The following is a 21,768-nucleotide window of genomic DNA, read 5'->3' as shown; positions in this document are numbered from 1 at the left end:
AAGCCAAAAGCATGTATACCCTGTGCTCCTGTCCCGCCTGGCTGCAGTCAAACTGAACACTACACTATTGACTCAGTGGTCCCAACAACAAGACAATCTGACAGGACAGCCAGTGTAGCGCGGCACACTGTGTGTGGGAGTTCTCAGAGTTACTATGGGGGGCACCAAATCTTTCTGTGGTAGGATCTAGCATCCCTATTCTGAGGAGAACTTCAGCCAAAAATAGCAGATTGTACGCTTGTAGATCGGCTAATTTCGGGCAAAGAGGTTTAAGTGGTTAACTGTCTGAAAATGCACATTAACATGAATCCAACCCAGGTTGGTTTCATGTTCGGCCCTTGCGTCTAGAGTTTAGGCCGCATTGCGGGATGTGTCACGCGACAGGACACATTGGATAGGTAGCCAAATGTAAGCCACTTTTGACAAATTATTTGTACACACACCGTTGTCCACGCATGCGCTGTTAACTGGAAAAATGTGACGTATATCGCTTAAGTATTGGGCAATGAGTATTGCGCAATAATGTTTCATACAAATACAAAGTGTAAATTATATATAGTAGTTGCATACATAGTGTATTGGATTTCCCATGGCATGCATTGTGTGTGTGTGTGTGTGTGTGTGTGTGTGTGTGTGTGTGTGTGTGTGTGTGTGTGTGTGTGTGTGTGTGTGTGTGTGTGTGTGTGTGTGCAGTGTCTGCACACATTATACTCAGGATTTTACAGTGTACGTAGTGCGGTGCTGAGAACCGATAATATAACAGATGACACAATGCTTCTCCACGGTCTGCTAGGCATTGATGTGTTCACTATACATACCAATACAAAGACAGCTGACTGACTCCAGCTATTCAGCACTGCAGCTTGTTTCTATCTGGTTGCAGACCGAACCAAACGGCCTTGAACAGGCTTTAAAGCAGGCTACACACCACCAAACTTCATTGTCCACACACTACTACAGTACAGACTGTACAGTACAGGTGTGAAAACGTTGCTGAATGCAGATATATACACAGTAGGCTACACACAGAACAAACCAGTGTTAATTTCGTCGACTAAACCTATGACGAAAGATGTTTGTCAACTACCTTTTCTCATTGACATAAACGAAATAAAAACTACGCTATAATGACTCAAACTAAGACTAAATATATTGACAATTTCGTTAACAAAATAATTGCGAACGCAGTGATTGCAAACGCAGTGAGCACTAACTATGAGACCTAGCAGAACATGTCTGTCTGTGTGTGTGTGTGTGTCTGTGTGTCACGCTGTAACACCACCCACCCGCCACCAGAGGGCGCAGCTGTATCACACACAAAAAACACACACACACACACACACACACACACACACACAAAACTTAACTTTAAAAAAAACTTTAAAAAAACGTAAAAAGAAAAAACTTTTTTAAAAAAACACGCACGCACACACACTAAAATAGCTTAAAAAAACTTAACTTAAAAAAATCTTAAAAAAACACTTAAAAAAAACATAAAAAAAAAAAAAAAAAAAAAAAAACCTTAAAAAAGTCAGACCCCTTAGCTATCAATACAACCAGTTACATGTGCTCAGCGATGGGATACAAACTCACAAATGATTTACGATCGCCGGGATGCACGACGGCTTACCATGGACAGCGCTCAAACCTTTTGAGATACAGCGCTTTGAAAATCCTGTTATAATGGAGGCTCAATGGAGCTGGATTTAAAAATCCCATAGCTGGTGGGGACGGAGGCTCTCCATACTAACCGGAGTTGCTTTCATATGGAGTATACGGTTGTCTACAACTATACAAGGCCACAGACACAAGGCCATACCAGGGTGTATTGGCAAGTCAGCAGCAACACCAGTCAGCAGCAACGCAATGCGCTCACACAGCCAGCATCATGACATTTTGCTTCAACTAATGAGCAAAAGCTATCATCAATAGCAACAATGATTATGAAAAAGAAGTGGGCCTGTCAGTTTAGTTCAATTTGGCTGCTCACCATTGTGCTGTGGCATGAGCCTTGTGTTCCACGATGTCATCCAGTGATCCCACTTATCATCATGATCCCTTTCACTCAATTTCAATCATGATCACTACAGTATGTGAAGTGTGAGTCTAATGGCATCGGCTTATTTCCTTCATAAATGTCCTTGTGTTATCATCTAGACATCTGAGCTATGATGAACCATTATGAATACTAAACTGGTGCACTGGCGAACTCGGGAACGATGCAAATTGGAAATGCAAAGAAGACACTTATCCAAGGGACTCAAAACCTCAGGTCGTACACACACACACACACACACACACACACACACACACACACACACACACACACACACACACACACACACACACACACACACACACACACACACACACACACACACACACACACACACACACACACACACACACACACACACACACACACACACACACACACACACACACACACACACACACACACACACACACACACACACACACACACGGTAGAGCAGGTCGTCCAATGATCCATGGGTCGGCGGTTCGAATCCCGGCTCCTCCTTTCTACATGTCGAAGTGTCCTTGGGCAAGACACTGAACCCCAAATTGCTCCCGATGTGCTGGTTGGTACCTTGCATGGCTTCCGCCGCAATCGGTGTATGAATGTGTGTGTGAATGGGTGAATGTAATGCACAATCTATGTAAAGCGCCTTGGATAAAGGCGCTATATAAATGCACCATTTACCATTTACCACACACACACACAAAACTGTCTAAGGCTAAGCTTTAAATGTGTGTGTCTCTGGTGAGCTAATGACTTCATTCACCAGAAGAAACGGCATTGTTACATAACAGTAGACAGGGCTTTGACCACCCATACAGCACAGCACAGCCCAGCCCCGTGGTTTCTTTCATCCTATTGGGACTCATCCAACTTTATTTTTCAGTCTAAAGCCTGATGTATACTTTGCTGTAGGATGGCATTGCACGTGGGAAATAGCCAATCTACAAGCTCACAACGCATCGCAGAAGGATGCGTTGTGAGCTTGTAGATTAGCCATTTTTAAGCATGATTGAAGTATAAATCATTCTTTAGCATATAGGAAATGCCACCCTCAATGCCATGGCAGCCTATATTCAATTCATGGTACTTTGACAGCAATGTCAAGATTGTTTAATGGATTGGAGGTTATTTTCATGTCAAGGACCCCAAACTGTTACGTGTTGGTTAGGCCATTGACTCGCATTTGAAAAGATTGTGAGCCAAGCACCCTCAGAGAAGAGTTTCTGTTTTTGAGGGGCGCTAGCAACTCCTATGCCCCCAGCTTTGTCCGATTGTGTGAACACAAACACAATGATTTGTTTGGCTGATCACCCCATAGCGATGATTTGATTGGCTGAGCAAAGTACATATGGAGGATAATGTGAGGGCAGAAAAGTGAAGACGCCAAAAGTGATTGGCTGGAATGACATTTGTGATGATTTGATTGGTTGAGCACGGAATGTGATATGTGGTATGATTATAAGAGGCAAGAGGCGGGAGTGTTCTCTCCTCCGCACCATCAGCGCCTCGCCTCAGTAACCAGGCTTTTATTTGCGTTCGCATTCGGCTAAAAAATAAATGCATGGGGAAACCCAATGGAAAATCTGGTATAGGAAGTGGGAGTCTACTTGTATTTCGCTAACCAATAACAGTGCAGAGGAGCGGCGCTCCAAATGTGGTGACGCCCTGTGGAACTGTTTGGAATAACGTGTACCTTCCACACACTACGTCTTCCCGGGGAAACTCCCCCCGTCAGGTGATAAGAAGCAGCCTGCTCACTCCTCATGCATTGAAGGAAACATGAGCTCAGTTTGGGGCTCTCCCCAGGTTGGCAGAGGGAACCAGCTTTGGCAATTGGCACAAGGTGAAAAAAAAGTATAGTAACTAGGTGGGGAGATAACAGCAGACATTATGAAACCTATTGTCTTCATACATTCTCTCTTCGAGCCGGTGAAATAGTAATAAGAAACAGTTTAAAAAAAAGTTTTGAAATGGTAATGAATAAGGAATTGTACCGAGTGAATACTTCCAGGAATAGAATAGCAATAGCCCATACATAATCGGGTGATGACAAATCGTAGAATATTAAGGGAAACCCGTGCTGGGAAAAAAAACTGAGTGGGATCCCATCCCTACTGAGTTGTGGTGTGTTCTTTACTTTCAGGAGCGCAATCACTCTTATTTCCCGACAGCGTATTCCTAAAACTGTGCCTCTCATGGTCAAACTTTGCACACTGAAAACATTGTGCAGGGAAGTGAAGTTGGCAGCCAAACATGGGTCGCCTCGCTGCCAATGAAAACACAGTCTGACGCCGAGCGACACACACACACACACACACACACACACACACACACACACACACACACACACACACACACACACACACACACACACACACACACACACACACACACACACACACACACACACACACACACACACACACACACACACACACACACACACACACACACACACACACACACACACACACAGAGAGAGAGAATGTAAAATAAGTAGTGGATCCCCAATGAGGAAAGTGATGATGTCATCTGACAATAACGATTCTGTGAAATGAGACCCAGGCTAACAGGGAGAAGAAAAAAAAGTCTCTGGCAAACTCCTCTCTACTTGTGCTCCACTCCAGGAGTATTACTGCTTAATCTATCCCAGCTTCAAACTCTGAGGGGGAAAAAAAGAAAAGAGCCAACCCCACCAAATTACATAACAGCAGCGCTCCCTGTATTCCTGGACCTCAAAGTATGTGTGCAGCGCTTGTGGTGAGGTAAAGTTAGTTTGGTACTGGTCTGAACAGACAGTCCTCTGGGTTGCACTCTAGCCTACATAGTGTTTTACATCATATATTGTGAAATAAACAGATAAAGAGTTTTTTAATAACTATATTCTTATCTTTGTAACTCGGTTTGGCTCTTGACTCGTGCATGCACCTATCCTGCGTTTCACTTTTTTGGCTGCTGCTGATGCTATACTGTACGACAGTGGTTCCCCAGGGAGGTCCCCAAATAATTTTGGGGGATCCCCAGATGATTAACTTGAGGTGCAAGATTGTTTTCTCACTTAAAAAGTAAACAAAAGTGGGTATCTCTGAACAGTTCTAAATTTGCAATTTAAAAAGGACTTTAAGACATTTAATACCAAATTGTCAAATATTACGCAAGAAAGAAGCAAACATTGTGAAAATAGAAAATATTTTCACAATATTTATCTGTGGAACCGAGTCAAACTAAATGTAATGCCTCAACTCGTACAATTCCAATTGCTTGTCAGGGTGGGGGGGTCCCCAGTTGAAATATGATCATTTGGGGCCACAGCCTGAAAAGTTTGTGAATCCAACCCTCGCTGTATTACACCACACCAGAGATCAACAAAAAGGTTTGTCTCATCTTAGATGCCCACTGATCTCACTGGGCCCCACTTTGCAATGTCATACTGCATCTAATATAGTGTAGCCAAAACATAAGAAATGACAATACAGTATCACAATTCCCCTCCCCATAAGGGCTACTGTACTTGTACATAAGCAGTGCAATGTCTGACTGCATCACATCTTACATCAGTCCAACATTTAACATCCTCTTTTAAAGAAATATGCTTAATGCAGCACTGATAGGGATTAAAATTGTACATTAAGATCATGAAATCTATGTTAATGAATGCATTGTTTCTCAACGTCCGGTCTGGAATCCACCAGCAGTCCAAATGGAACCTTACAGGTTCGTAACTCCAGCTGCAATGCGTTATGAGCTTGTAGATGGGCTATTTTTGGCAAAGAGGTTTGGTGTAGAACAGCAGTTCCTAAACTGTTCTGGCCGTGCACCCCCGTTACCTCCCGACCTAGCTGATGCACCCCCCCCCCACATGGAAATGAAATATATGAACGTATTTTTTCATCCTACATACACTGATGATAGTGCTGTCTGTCTATGAAGCCAGCTATGAAATCTATGACAAAGTTTAATCTGCAACATAATGTTATAATACAATATGTAGTTAGTGGGGGTCCCCGTTTCATCTCTCTCAGTCTCAGCTAAGGGGTCCTTTATATGGCCTGAAGAACGATCGAAGACCCCTGATCAAAGGCAAATGGTCAGTATATAAATTACAATGTACACGGTACGCATGTTTCATTATAAATGCTTTTTATGTGATGTATTCCCATGCTTTTTTGTTCTTGCTTAATGTAAATCGCTCTGGATTAAGAGCGTCTGCTAAATGCCTAAATTGTAATTGTACATGATACACCATTCAACACCTGATCACCATTGCAATGCTACCACTATGGTGCCTTACCATGCTTTGTTATAAATCAAATCATTGACAGCAAAGACAATACCAACCTGATCTGTGTGTGTGGAGATATATATATATATATATATATATATATATATATATATATATATATATATAAAATAGCCTATGAGAAATCTCAGCCAAATCTGAGTCTGCACTCTGTGGCACGTGCCAGATAAAGTGCATCATTATCAGTAGCTCAAACAAAAGGTAGGCTATAAGAAACTGAATAGAACAAACTGGTGATACTGCTGATATACACAAAGGAAAGGCAGGTAAACAAAATGCCAAATATACAGAGAAACAATAGTTTTGGATAGAGGAGCAGCCTCCTATGCCATGTGGTGGATTCAGCTAAAACATATTATATAATATAATACATTCATTCAAATGTAACAAATGAGCAATATAATTCGTTTAACACGTACCATTTCATAATGTTATAGACAAACATGGTCCATATAACAGTAATAATGTCACTATTAATAACAATAACAAACAACAACAACAGTCCTAATCTAGATGAAAGATCTGCTAGTCGTATACAACTATACATTAATGCGTCAACAGAAAACGCTTTGTTCTGATTTGATCTCAACGTGCAGAGTGCTTACCGGTCGATTCGGCTCGTACTTCATTCATTCCTTGCATTATATTCCATGTTTGAGAGATGAGGAGTTGCTGCGCGTCTTTCAGACACAAATCTCACCCTTCATTTCCATGTGCTCAGACCACGCGCTGCATGGAGCGCTCAGGATACACTACAGTCAGCGTGTGACGTCACGACCAGTCTAGGAATGAATGTCCTCTGGAGGGGTGGGGGGTGCACACTTCAAAGCGGGCGGGGTGTGTGTGTGTGTGTGTGTGTGTGTGTGTGTGTGTGTGTGTGTGTGTGTGTGTAAATATTTTTTCCTACAACGACTTTTGTTTCACCCTGGCCTATGTGATATCATTTTTTTTAATTAATCAGACAAGCGATCATGATGAGATGGGCCTATAATAAAGTGATCAACTGGCAGCTCTTATGTTTATGTTATTTCAGTGCCATTGCAATATAAGTTGTAGGCTTACATCTAAAAAAAATTATGTATGTTGTTGTAATGTTGTGAGAACACTTAGAGGCATTGTATGATTGGATGCACCTGTTACTGCTCTCCTCTTTTTTTACTGTAGTACTGGTGGTTGTCTGACCATCTTTTCAGTGACTACATTTTTATCTCCCAAAGTGTGTGTGTGTTGTTGTATTGTGCTTTTTGCTTCGCCAATGTAAACCTAGCCTGATTATCAGACTGTAGCTTGAGATGCCGTCCACTCAGAGAGTGGGCGGGGTCTTTGGGCTGGATCCAGGCTAATGTAAACCTGTTTTCTCATGCCAATGAAGCCCTTTGAATTTAATTGTGTGTGTGTGTGTGTGTGTGTGGGGGGGGGGGGGGTAGTTTGGTTTGTGTGGAAAAGGTTAATTGCAAGATCAGTGAAATGTGTAGGCTTCTACAGCCCTCATAATCTTGCATTAAGACTACAGACTATTAGTTTGCTTCAGCTCTCGTGTATAATACATCAATAATAGTCTTGATCGAAAGGCTGTTAACCTACATCTGCCATCAGCTGCCCTTCCCTTGACTTATTTTTTTCTGCCCATGCACCAGCAAGAGTTCACACCATCACTCATTTTCATTCATGGTTCGCTCTTCAGGTTTTTACTCCCACGCCATGGTTAACATAAAGGCTTATTAAAACTTGCTATTCTTGAATTGCTATGTAAACTTTGATGCACAATCCTCCCCTCAAGCACCTTCCATGGCACTATGTACTGCACTGTGTAGATTATTTATTCTTGTTCGACACATTAAAATAACCTCCAGCAAAAGCATACCTACCTACTGTATGTATGTCTTTGGGTTATGACGCAAAGAGGAAGGAACTGTGCTCATATGTGAAATGTTGTGCATGCATAAGAACAAGAGACACATTCAACAAGAAATTTCTTTTTATATTTCAAAAGAACATAGAACATAATGTAAAACAATACACAAAAAACAACTGGGTCTGAACTTCCAGACGAATTTAGATCCAAAAATACAATTCTTAGGAAATATTATATACAAAAACATAAAAATGTATATTTTACGCCGGGCACTGAACTGTGGGTAAGGCCCATTTTTAATATTTTATTAATAAAAATAAACTTTTAAATATTTAATTCACCCATAATAACTTCAATTGAGGCAGTCCAACATTGAAATCAAACGAGATTCCAGGAATCCTTTTCTCTTTTTTGCATTTGCATGCAATATCTTAACTATACACACTCGGAACTTGCATAAAAAACAATGAAGGCCAAGATAAAGAAGTCTGTATTATTGACTCTCCAGAAACAGCTCAAGGGCAAGAGTTCTGCTGCTGCAGCAGCGCCAGCCGCTGTTTTAACAGTTCACTCCTTCTCCTCAGCTGTTCTTTGACGGAGACGAGCCTGTGCTCATCGTCCTGCATGCCGTAGATGCACTCCGTGGCCTTCTTCAGGATGACCACCTTGGCCGCCTTCTCGTTGTTGGCCACCTCGGGGATCTCATCCCGCAGAGCGAAGAAGCTCAGCTTGAGCTCGTTCCTCCGCTGGCGCTCCAGCACGTTGTGAGTCCTTCTCTTGTCGTAGTCCTCCGTGTCGGACGTCGCCGCCGCCGCCCGCGGACTTGAGCACGTCTTGCGGTTGCTGCTGATCTGCTTGAGCACCCTGCTGTGGCTGTGGTGGTGGTGGCTGCCGCTGCCACCAGTGATGCCGTTACTGCTGCTAGTCTCCAGCTTCAGTCTCTTGACAGCCGGCTGCTCCTGCCTCGTGGAAGGGGGCGCGGCGTAATTATGCTGGTGGGTGGAGACATGGCATCTCTTCAGTACGAGCGGGCTGGGATATCTGCTGCTGTCTGACGGGCTGTGGGAAGAATCGCATCGCTTCAGCGACTGTCTCTTCTCCACCGTGACCACATCGATCTCTTCCTCCTCCTCCTCCTCATCATCGTCGTCGTCGTCATCATCATCATCGTCATCTCCGTCCTCATCTTCTAAGAAAAAAAACATTGATCCACAACACAAAATAGTAAGCATCCACATAAAGTACTGAACAGAGTGGCATGGTTTACATTCCATACTGCTCTGTGACGACCACTTTCAACATAATCTGATAATCACACAACCTTGCAGCCCCTCACATAATCACACTAGTCTAGCATATAGCTAAGGGTTATTTATGCAACTAGTTTCCTTGGAAAGTCAAAAGGACACCTTCAATCATAAATAAAATAAAAACAATCTATATACATCTGTACAAGTTTCATTCATACCATAGAGATTTAACAGTGCCATATCAATAAATACTGCAAATGCAAAAAAAAAAAAGACATGCAGCAGTCAGACGTAAATAAAAGACATGGGTGGGTGGGGTGATTTAATAATGCTTATTCAGCATTACATACCTGAGTCACTACAACTGCTGCTGCTGCACCCGCTGTTCGGTGGGGTATCCAGCGCCAAATCCTTAGGTGGCGTGACTGTGCTTGGCTTGCTGTTAGTGGGTGTCTCGGCTATCGGGTAGGGGAAGACCACCGAGGGGTCGATGCATTCCGCCGCGGACGTGTTGAGATCCTGCAGGTAGTTGGAGTTCAGCCTCCCCGTGGCACCGCCACCTCCGCCTCCTCCGCCACACACCGCGCTACTATCGCCGACAACGGCAGACTCCTTCCTGGCGGCGTGGAGCGAGGCGAGCCGCTCCGACACCACTTTCTCCAGCTTGTCCGCGGCGGAAAACCCGCTCCACATGCAGTCCTGGATGATGATGGACTTCAGGAAGGTCTGCGAGTAGTCGGCGGCGTCGCAGATGATGCTCTGGTTCACGGCGTCGTCGCCGAGGAACTCCGTGACCATCTCCAGCTGGTCGGCGGTGGAGGGGAACAGGCTGGACAGCGACGGCCGCCGGCTGGGAGAGAGCGGCGGCGTGGGCAGCAGCTCGAACTTCTTCCAGATGTCCTCGCTCGGCGCCGGAGGCTGGAGCTGCTGCTGGTAGAAGTCCTCCTCCTCATTGTCGTCGTAGTAGAAGTACGGCTGCAGGGAGTCGTAGTCGTAATCGTAGTTTTTACTCGTCACATTGGAATTTAACGTCATGGCTGTTCCTTTTTCCCGCAGAGCCGACTGAAGAAGAAGAGGAAAAAGAATGCAAGATATTAGTGGATAATTCCGTAAACGTGTGCAGGTTTCATGCATCGGTAGTAGTAGTAGTAGTAGTAGTAGTAGCAGTAGTAGTAAGCAGCAGCAGCAGCTGGCACTGACAGCCCTGATCACAGAGCAGCGACGTGCAATGCACACGTCAGTCCAAAACACTCAGCTAGTATGCACTACGCAGAAACACGCATCGCATGCATGCATGCATGCATGGGCGAGCAGCAGTGTTGCAGCAGGTGCTGCTGCTGCGTTCAAACACAAAGTTGACTTTGAAAAAAATACATGCCACCTCGGAGGGTTAAATAGACTTAAAATGTGCATTTAAGTCTTTCATAAAGTGCACAATGTTCTTCCTTTTTGCACGTTGCGGTTGTTGGTGTGAGAACGGCATGTACACTACAGGCTGGCTGCAGAAACAGTAACACCCCCCTCTCTCTTACCTTAGATGTGAAAACGTTGACAGCAGTCTATCGAAAAGCCGGGTGTAAAAAGCGATCCAAAGCACACAGTGCCCCCCCAAAAAAGTATATTCCACACACGATTGTAAAACAAAAACATTAATTCCAGGCTCGGCGTGAGCAAGTGGTGAGATGATGATCTTGTTGTTATTGGTTCAGGTGGAGAAGTGTACTGATGAGCGTGCATGAAGTTGAGCTGATGGAGCTGCTACGGGCTGAAGTGTAGGACCGTCATCAGCTGCATGAGAATCACAGCTGAGGATTCCGCGGCGGTCCATAAAAAGGTTGTTTTTAGTGCTCCCCCTCCCCGTGGTATCCGTCCGCCTGGTTTTCCCGCTAAACGCCGGTGGGGCTTTTTTAACCATATAAAGCGAAATATATCAAATGTCTTCTTGAATTAAATAAACATCTTATTCCGCGAGATTACGCACGGCCGCGGGAGATTATACACACGGGGCGATGATTGGTTTTATGAGGTAGTCTGTGAACTGGGACTATTTACTGCGGAGGGAGACTAAAAGTGGGAGGGGTTATAGTGGAGCACTGGGGAGGGGGATTTGTCCATTGAAGCACAACACACAGCAGTTAGAGTGGGCTACTACTACTGAAACACTAGATATTATTTAGACCTAAAGACACAACTTCATTAACACCCAAAGTACGCAAACTCTTGTCAAATGTGTAATGTTTTATGGTTTACCACACTTGCATTGAAAGGAAAGGAACGTTGTCTGTCTCCAACTCCTAATTAAAACGTGGTTGCGTTTTGATTGATATAAGTACCGGTAGGCCTACAAGATCAGTGTTGACAGACATGATGCCATCCTACTGTTGCCTACTGTTAAAAGGCTACTGCAAAGTGTAGTTAGAATGATGTTAATGCATGGGGTTTAACCCTTAATTAAGTCTTGATTGATCAGTGACCTTTTCAAAGACAATATTTATTATGTTGTGAAATTAAAATGTGTTGTTTGGGCCCGGTCTAATCTGACCCATGATGATGTAAGCATAACATGTCTGACAAAATCAACATTTTGCACACATTCCCTTCCACACAGTTGGTGGCCCATGATAGTGGCTGGTTTTGATAGTGGCTCAAAACAGGCTTTGAGATGCATTTTAATAAAAGTTAGATAGTTTTAGAGACCCCATTTAGAAATAGGCAAAATAGCTACACAGGACAATGCGGAAACAAGCCCTCAGGGCTTTTTGTGTTGTGCTTTTAGCATTATTGTATAACTGTACGCCTATTTGTATTTTTTGCAAACTGTTAATACAAAATATTCAATCATCCATCAATCTTCAACTGCTCAATCAATCAATCAATCAATCAACCAACCAACCAACCAACCAACCAACCAACCAACCAACCAATCAATCAATAATCTTCGTTGAGTTTTATTATGGTTTGGTTAACCTCCAGTAACAAACTTTAGCCACATTTCAATCAGCATTGTTTAGTTAGAAATATTAATGTCAATAATGGTTTTTCGTTATGACTGACGTCCAGGTGAATCCTTTTTCAACAGTGGAGGAGGTGGGGCTGGGTGGGGAATAACATAAAACTAGGGTGATTTGTAAGAATTTGTCTGCCTGCCCTGCAGACAAATTATAGGCAGTTATAGGCTACTGCACATGAAGCCTGCCTCGCTCACTCTCTCTCTATAACACTGTTAACAATCAGTTATACAGAAATCAAATCAGATGATGGAGAGAAGCAGAGAACTATTGCATTTAGGTGGAAATTCGCTTCTCTCGTTGTGATAATTTCATGGACTTAGAGCGCCCTCTGCTGTATATTGGTATAGCGCCACAGAAAGTAGCCACAGTAAATTGGTCTACACTACAGTTCAGAACTATAGAGTTGAACGAATTCATTATGTATGATGACGTTGTGCCCAAGCCAGCCAACACTAAGAAACTACACCACCAAGAAATAATGATGCTAATAATAAATAGTTAATAATCTTTCGAATGTATAAAACATTACAATTTCTACAAATCAGACCGTAGGCTATAGGGCCTATAATCATTGTTATAGGCTAGTGTTGTTCAGTACAGGGGTCTCCCTGAGAGAACTTCAGTATACGGGTAAATTGAAAACAGAAATACTGCTTGATTAGTTATTAAAGATTTAAACTGATCAATAATAGTATGAGAAATACAGCAGCCTACCCTATACAGACATACAGTATGCATATGGTATGTGATATCCTGTATGTAAAATGATCAAATTATACATAAAAGCAAAGTCTGAAACCAGAGTTTAACTGACAGAGTGCCCTGGTCAAATGTTAAAAACTCAAAGTATATCTAATATATAATGTCTAGTGCATAGAACATACGGTAGCTCAAATCACCTCAGACCCCAAAGGCCTGTACGTGTCAAACTCTGTTTAATATAGGCTTCAGAGGGTCTAAAATATGGAATTCTCTGCTATTACATATGGGGGGAGTTGTATTTTCACTTTTTCAAGAAGACTTGAAACCCACAGGAATGGTCTGTCCATTCAATATTTTCCCTAGAGATTTACTTTTTGTGACTTTTACTTTTACTATTGTGATATGCTTATATATATATATTGTTTTATTTTATTTTATTACCAACGACACCCTGAGGGCTAGAAGTGACCTCGCCGTGTGCACGCATCCGCCTGGGTGACGGCAGACAACATATGGAATGAATTCTGTACTGGCCATATATGGAGCGTGTCTTGAGTGTACAGGATTTGATGAAGTCAGATCAACATATGGAATGTCAGAACAGGTCAGCTCCATATTTGGAGATGTAAGGGTGGCAGCAGGGGCAGTGTCTTGAGTGTACAGAGTTTGATGAGGTCTGGCCATATGGAGCGTGTCTTGGGTGTACAGGGTTTGATGAGGTCAGATCAACAAATGGCATGTCAGAACAGGTCAGGTCCATATATGGAGATCTAAGGGTACCAGCGGGGGCAGTGTCTTGAATGTACAGGGTTTGATGAGGGCCCAGGTACATGCCTGTTGAGAACTCTAGTTTTCACCGGCTGCCGGGCGCGGCTGCAGTAATAACTTTGGGGCGGGCCCGTCTAGAGTTTGAATGGACAAGTAGGCCTATCAGTCAAAAGGGAGACATCTAAGAGGAATTGCTATAGCAAAATTTGTGACCAATCTGCAAAATAAAATATGTTTTCATAAAGGAGTCTCACCTCTCAATTTGTTCCAACCCAAATCCCTTGGGAAACTTTGTGACAGCTGCTGAAAGTTGAGGTACCATTAACAACCTATAGGCCTATGCAGGCAAAAACAAAACAAAAAAAAACATTCTGCAGTTCACACAAAGAAAGAAACAGTGGAAAAATAATCTATTTTATTTTTTTACTTCCTTTAGGCAATAATAACGACAATCAATTTTGTTTTTAATACCCACCAAGTTATTAAAATATAAGCCTCTACCAAATGGTAGAGATGTCACTTTGTGGTAAACGTGCAAGCTAAACTAAAGTAATCCAAAAATACTATTTGCTATGAATAAATACAACTATCACTCCCTCTGCTCTTGTCCAAAAACGAGTCAGTTGTTCTGCATACTGGTGGATTTATTGTGAAGCACTTGAAGCACAGAAACCAACTTCGAACTGGTAAACAACATAAAAATACACAGATGCTTAGAATAACATCGCATAAACATAATACAGCACATAATCATGAATGAAATACATTCCAAAATAACATGCAAAACATTTAACACACCTTACTGGCTGCTCTACAAGCATAAGGGAATGAGAAGATCACTAGTGCCCATGCCATTGCCATGAACACAGCAACACATAAACTTGAACTTCTGCATCACACTGTCAAATGACAGGCCATATAAAGGGTTCCGCATTAGCCAAACAATGACACTTCCGGCCCAACTTGGACATGCATTAAATAAGCATAAAATAACTTAAATTAAATACAAAACAAATTTCGGATTAATTGCAGCAGTTATATCAACTTCTGCTAATTCATTGTTGTTATTATGATATATTGAATGTGTTTTCATTATAATATATGCTGAAATAGTTGAGTATGATTTTATTCCTGTCAAAAAAATGCTCTACCAAACGGTTGAATTGTCATTTAGTGGTAAAAGGCAGTGATGCCAAGATAATATATTGACTATTTATAATGGAAAACAAAACAAAATAAAAACTTTTGAACATGCACTGTTGCTAATACCTATAGAGATCTTTCTTTCTGTTTATACAGATGGAGACTACATCATTTTACAGTGCAAGAAACTGAACTTAATTGCACTAGTTTGTACCATGAAGTGACAAACAACCCGTTTGGTATAGAGCATGTTTTCTGAAGAATATTTGATATTATTTTGTATTATTATTATTGTATCGAGTTACATAATCATGTTCAGTAACATCTCTGAGATGATAATATGCCAATCTCACCTTTGAAACTGTGGCAAAACAGAGCCTATAGATGTCAGGAGTGGGGACTACCTTTTTCGCACAGCCTGGGAGTCGATGGGCACTGATGGGACGCTTGTTTTACAGCGCCGGCTATACTAGTTTTGCGGTGTTATATAACCTCACAAAAACTATGCCTAAACCTAACACCCTGCAGCGACCATCGACTTTCAGGCTCTGCAAAAAAGGTCATCCCGTCAGGAGTGATTTCACAGTGCCATCTAGTGGATATTATTTGCATAACACATGTCAACCGAATGGTAGAAATGGCTCAATCAGGTTGAGTTCAGTTTCAGCATTGTTTTCAATGAGAAATAGTGGCTTAAAATGTGCTCTACCAATATTGGTCGGTTAAACGGTTAAAGGGTTAAGTAGCATGTGACGGGTCAAACTAGGGGTTTTTCATTATTCTGAATCCATTACATGCATTTGTTTTGCACGAAAAACACTCCTTGGGCTAAAACAGCCATAGCCACTTTTCAAATGTGATGACCTCATCACATTTGTAACTGTATTGGACTGCAGAACACCAAGTTTGGGGCCAGTGGCCCAGTGCTTGCTATGTGTTTCTCAGCCAGGTCTCATGGTTCACGGTGTCCTTCCTAAATCCAGCCTGTCCTTCAAGACGAGGCTGGGAAGCTACAGTAAATAGCATCGACAATTATAGACCTATTACCCTTGTCAGTATTATGTCCATAATATTGGAAATACTTCTCCTAACTAGGCTGGATATGTGTGTTGTCTCACTACAGATAATCAGTTTAGGTTTAATTTATCTGTATGCCTTAAAGAAGATAGTTCCCAAAAACAGAATTCTACTGTAGGCTTTGTTGTGCTTTATTGATTCTTCTAGAGCATTTGGTCATTAATCCTTCTACTAAATTGATTGATAGAGGTGTTATTATTATGTTATTATTATTATTATTAGTAGTAGAAGTAGGCTAGTATAGCAATATTATAGAATTTTTGACCACAATAGTCTGCAATGAAAACTGTGCTATCAACTTTCACAGCTGCATTTACATAGTTTCAACATTAGAGGGCGGAATTAACATTACATCTGATTGCAGCAACAGGCTGGTGGCACAAAAGGGAAAGCGGACGATCAAATCAATCCTATATTATTACTATACCTGCTGTATATTATAACACATACATACAGCGGTCAAAGGGTTGACAATCCATAACTCCTGAGCATGTTTGCAAGAGTTTAGTCTACACAATGTCCAATATGTTTCACAATATAAAATCCTGCTACAGTCAAGTTTTAGTCAATGTCAAACAAGCAAAGCAAACCAAATATCAGCATTCGCTGCATTCCAGTGGCCATTTGGGCTTTGGCTCTGGGCATAGCCGCATACATTCAACATTTCCTGCTCAGGGTCACTAGCTTAATTGTATTGGCTCAGCTGAGCAAGTATAGCATGTACTCAAAGGATGCTTCAAAATGTCAAAGCCTCTACCCATCTATACCAATCCATGCAGATAGCTTCATGCCAGCCACTGCTCCACTTCCATCCAGAGAGGACCAATACTTGGAAGAACACCTGCACCAGCTGATCGATCAGCTTGGGAAAAGGAATGGGAGTCCAAGGAGATCCCAAGCAAACACCTGGTCCTGGTGTCAGACCCAACCTTTAATAGATTCAGGACCATGACATGGGCCCTGCTTGGCCAGCTTTCACAATGTGCCAGCATAGCAGCCCTCGCCCACTTTGTGCTTGTGGAGAGAAGCAAACAATGGACCACATTATTGAAGCTTGCCCTCTCCAAAGACCAAAAGGATGACTAGTCACTCTCCGCACAGGCACAGCAGACCAGAAGGCAACTGCTTGCCTCAAGGACCTTGCATTCGCTAAATAAATCCATAAATTGACTCTGTCATGTTTGTGTTTGTGTTCAAATTCCACACATTCTGCATGGCCTGTACCAGTGGTTCCCAAACGTTTTAGAGACCCAAAAGAGAAATCAGATGTTTGCCCGGGACCCAAACTAGTGAAAATATCAGATCTTGCAAGCTCACAACGCGTTGCCCGCTTGCAGATCTGCTATTTTCACTACTTCTTAAATATTTGTTTTCTAATTTAGGGAATTTCTTTGATTATTCTTTTTTTATTCATGAAATTATTTTAGAAAAATGTTTGAATTTGTTTTCAACTCATGAGAATTTGTGAATTTGTGTGGAAATCAGCAGAGCATATGTGTGACAACCTCAGCTAACCTATCAGCATAAATATGGATCATAGATTGTATAAGTAAGCATCATCAAGCATCACCTATAACAACAACAAAACTAGAAAAACTTAAATCAGCTCCCCCCAAAACAAATACAATAAAGAAGAATTAAAATAACTAACAAATCAAATACGACACATTTTAAATATTGCTTGAGAGTGCAAGTGCAACCCATAGATGGTGGTACGGTCAAATGTTGCTGAAACAATCCCATAACTAAAAGGTCATGGGATGCACTTTGCTCCATGTGTATGACATAGGAATGTAACAACATTGTTTCAAAATTATGATGGGCCTGGGGCTGCGGGTGTTGCTGGCCTAGTGGTTAAGGTGCATACCACATAGGCTCTAAATGAAGCCTCACAGTGAGCCGCAAGTTTGAATCCCGAGCCTGATGACCCTTTCTGCATGTCACTTCCCATCTCCCTGTTTCCTGTCTCTCTCAAGATTGATTTATTTCTCTCTCTCTCTCTCTCTCTCTATCTCTTATTCATTATGAACTGAGGCCAATTCTACAAATGCCTTCTAAATCAGTAGTTCTCACACTTTCAAGATTGTTCAAAAAATAGCAATGTACAAGTGACGAGCAGTGAGCTTGTATATTTGCTATTTTTGAATAGCCAACGCAACTAGAAAATGACACAGATGTAGAAGGCAGAAAAGCCCTCAAAAATATATTTAAAATGGGCCTGTGATGGCAAATGGCATCTACCATATTCAGTCTGAACTTTTGTTTTGTTTGAACTATCAGATGGAGTAATGTTGTTGTTGTTGTTGACTGAGCAACATAGCCTTGCCATATCTTTAGTCAAACGGTGCTGCAAGGCCTTGTACCTAAAGTGGCACAAAGCCTCAAAACCAAAACCCAAACCAAACTAAAGCCAGTGTGGTAAGTCTGATCAGACTGCCGACCACATAATCACCATCTATTCTAGCTGGCTAGCTCTTCCACATCGTACAGAGACGAAGGGGTGGCTGCACCTGCACGACACAGAACTCGACATATGCGTGCAGGGCAACCCTTAGTGTCAAATCAAGTCTATGTGTATAGAACTAATTACTTTAATAGTCAAGTGTATTATTGTTACTATTTCCATGGTCATCTCTGTACTTTTGTCTACTTTCTACTTCAACTAGCTGGTTGCTATGGCACCAGCTAATGGGGATCCTTAATAATAAAAATCAAATCAACTTCTTCACTTTCTATATTGAAGTGATTGCTTTGAACTTTTCAAAGCATTAAAGACAATTGGCAAGAATTGAGCAGTTGAGATGAATAACCCAAAATAATGATCCATAATGTATAAAAATCATGGATAAGTGATCAGGACAAAAAGGCCTTTTCGGGGAGGGGTCAGAATAAATTGGTTATTAACTGTTCTGACGTCATCCACCGGCCATGATAATATCTAAAAAACAGACTGCAGTGAGATTTTTCGAGGCGCAGTCATAGGCATGTTCTGTATCCGCCACTGTTTGGTACCTGTTTTAACAAGGTTTGTATACCTGGCATTAGGGAAACCCAGCTCTCATTATGGTATGTTAAAATCAGGTCATTCATTGGCATGGAAGCAATTTGTTTTTAATGGTTCTCAGCAGTGGCGTTTCTGGGTGTACTGACACCCTAGCCCAGTGGTTCTCGAGGGGTCCTTGAGGGGTATGTTCCACGGGATCCCTGCAGCAAAATTGCTCATCACATCAAAATCAGTTAAAACACTTTAAACCTATTATATACAACGATGGACAGCAGGCATCTTGTCTTGATGAGAGTGCCTGTTGTGAATATGAACAGTGTGGATCCAATTTGTGATTAGGGGGGTCAGATCAACTTATGGAATGAATCCTGTCGGCCTACTGGCCATATATGGAACATGACTGAGATCAGATTTGCAATGCAGCTGAGGAATAACTGTATACCATGCATCCCGCCAGGATGCACAATTACATTATCTAGCTGTTCTGACTGATTCAACAAACATCTGCATGTCAGTCGTGAGGTGAATTCTGTACATCTCAACCAGTGACCATATCTGCTGCCTGCTTGGAGACCTGGTTGGATGATAAGGGGCGAGAGGGACCTTGACCTGACCTTTAGCACATAAGCATAAGACTGACTGGCAATTGAAAATATAACATCAGAATTAAGCTTCTACACATATGACCCCCCCATGAATACGTTCACAGATTCCCTCACAAAAAGGCAATACAATTTTTAGTTTTTAACATAATTTTGTACAATGGAACGTCGCCTTGGGATGGACGCCATCTTTGATTTGGCAATAAATAATTAACTGATGGTAATTTCACTGATTCAGCCACATTCCAAGACCTATGGTTAGACAACTACCTTTCTAGGTTGAACAGTATATATATAACAGTATATAATTTCCTATATTTTTAGTATGTTCTTAGGCATACCTAGAGGTACCAGAACAAATTGAAAAACCTTTTGTATAATCTTTTTTTGGGGGATTAACTAGTGTTTTCATAAATTGACCCATGTAATTTTCGCCTATAGTGTTAAATACAATGCATTATAGCACCCATAAAGCTACCACTGGTGCAAAGCTATCACATATTTTCAAACTCTAGACATGTATATCTTCACAAAAATCACTATGAGCATTAATCCCCTCAGTTGATACCGACCGACCCCCCTGGCTCACGGACTTACAAGTTGGTTCTGGTCTAGATTTATTTGTGTGAGGAGATAGGGTGATAAGTTGACGGTGCCATAGGTCTACTTGCTCCGGTAACAGGTACGGTCGCCCCTTTTCCATCTCGCCCCAAAACGTGAAGAGCGGTCGCCTCTACGGTCCGGTACGGTCACCCAAAGCCTGGCGAAGCCGCCCTAAAACCTCCGCCGAAGTCGCCCCAAAAAGTCCGGACAAGTGAAGTCGCCCAGTAAAACCGTTTTTTACCTGTACTTTGAGATTTTACCTGTACTTTTGAACAGAGAGAGAGAGAGAGAGAGAGAGAGAGAGAGAGAGAGAGAGAGAGAGAGAGAGAGAGAGAGAGAGAGCAGAGAGAGAGAGACTTTTACCTGTACTTTTGAACAGAGAGAGAGAGAGAGAGAGAGAGAGAGAGAGAGAGAGATTTTTACCTGTACTTTCAGATTTGGCTCCTGGCTCCTGCTAGACAAGACACATTGAAATTGCCACAGATTGCCACAGCAATTAATGTGGCACTGTCTTGTCCAGCCCCAGACATGCCTCATCATTAATACCACCAAAACTAAAGTGATCACCATAAATGATGAACCGCTTGAAGTAGTTGACAACTTTGTGTATTTAGGAAGCCTGATTAGCAAGGACAATGGCGCACAGAAAGAAATCCACGCAGACTTGGTCAAGCACGCAGCACCTACACAACACTCCATAACATCTGGAGATCCAAGACCTACAGTCTCAAAACCAAGATCCGCTTATACAACACCCTGGTCAAGCCGGTGCTACTGTACGGGTCTGAATGCTGGCGTATATAAACAAGTGTGACATGAGCACGGTCAGCTCCTTCCACAATGGCTGCCTGAGGAAGATCTGCCGTATATATTCTGGCCCAACAACATTTCCAACAAAGATCACTACATAAAGACTGGCTGCCGAGATGTGACCACAGAAGTTAAGCACCGTCGTCTAAAATGGCTTGGACAATGGACAGTAGGCTACTCCGAATGCCCCCAGAGCGGATCCCCAAAGTGGCCCTCAGATGGACACCCCCAGGGAAAAGGAAACGAGAACGACCTAAGATCACCTGGCGCAGAACGGTAGAGGCTGAGCTGCTGGAGATGGGTCTCTCATAGGGCACGGCGCAACTGGTTGCCAAAGACCGTGATAGGTGGAGGAACATTATCGATGCCTTATGCCCCAATGGGGGCGAAGAGCATAAGTAAGTAAGTATTGTCCAGCAGGAGCCAGTATTGCACTGTCACCTTATCTCCTGACTCCTTGTATTCATTGTATTCAATACAGTTCACACTACATGGCCTATAGCCTACATGTATATAGCCATATTGGCCTCAAATGCTGCATGCATTCTAGGAATCCAGGTGAATGGTGCACCTACTGCACCTGACCTAGTCACATGACC

The 21,768-nt window shown here is 42.3% G+C and overlaps 1 protein-coding gene and 1 long non-coding RNA gene across 4 annotated transcripts in view; both read right to left on the bottom strand.

Annotated features, from left to right (window-relative positions):
• LOC306912779 overlaps nucleotides 1–7,114 on the bottom strand; it is a 31,756-nt gene extending 24,642 nt beyond the window's left edge. The window contains exon 1 of the long non-coding RNA XR_013788442.1: nucleotides 6,950–7,114. This is a non-coding gene — a long non-coding RNA (uncharacterized lncRNA). The remainder of the gene's footprint in view (nucleotides 1–6,949) is intronic.
• Nucleotides 7,115–8,304: 1,190 nt separating this feature from the next.
• myca (MYC proto-oncogene, bHLH transcription factor a) lies at nucleotides 8,305–11,283 on the bottom strand. 3 transcript variants are annotated; one of them, XM_079489367.1, is made up of 3 exons: nucleotides 10,982–11,283; nucleotides 9,800–10,511; nucleotides 8,305–9,388 (listed from the first exon to the last, which is right to left on the bottom strand). In XM_079489367.1, exons 2-3 carry the CDS (start codon nucleotides 10,482–10,484, stop codon nucleotides 8,715–8,717), a joined length of 1,359 nt encoding a protein of 452 aa, XP_079345493.1. In that variant the 5' UTR covers nucleotides 10,485–10,511; nucleotides 10,982–11,283; the 3' UTR covers nucleotides 8,305–8,714. The 3 variants fall into 3 exon arrangements, with proteins under 3 accessions (XP_079345493.1, XP_079345492.1, XP_079345491.1); XM_079489366.1 differs by lacking the exon at nucleotides 10,982–11,283 and having other exon boundaries at nucleotides 8,305–9,385; nucleotides 9,800–10,896; XM_079489365.1 differs by lacking the exon at nucleotides 10,982–11,283 and having other exon boundaries at nucleotides 9,800–10,860.
• Between the last annotated feature and the right edge of the window lie 10,485 nt (nucleotides 11,284–21,768).

Source organism: Electrona antarctica (genome assembly GCF_951216825.1).
Source record: "Electrona antarctica genome assembly, chromosome: 20".
Taxonomy (NCBI): Eukaryota; Metazoa; Chordata; class Actinopteri; order Myctophiformes; family Myctophidae; genus Electrona; species Electrona antarctica.
The sequence above is the reverse complement of the archived record's forward strand: the minus strand, read 5'-3'. Positions and strand labels throughout refer to the sequence as shown.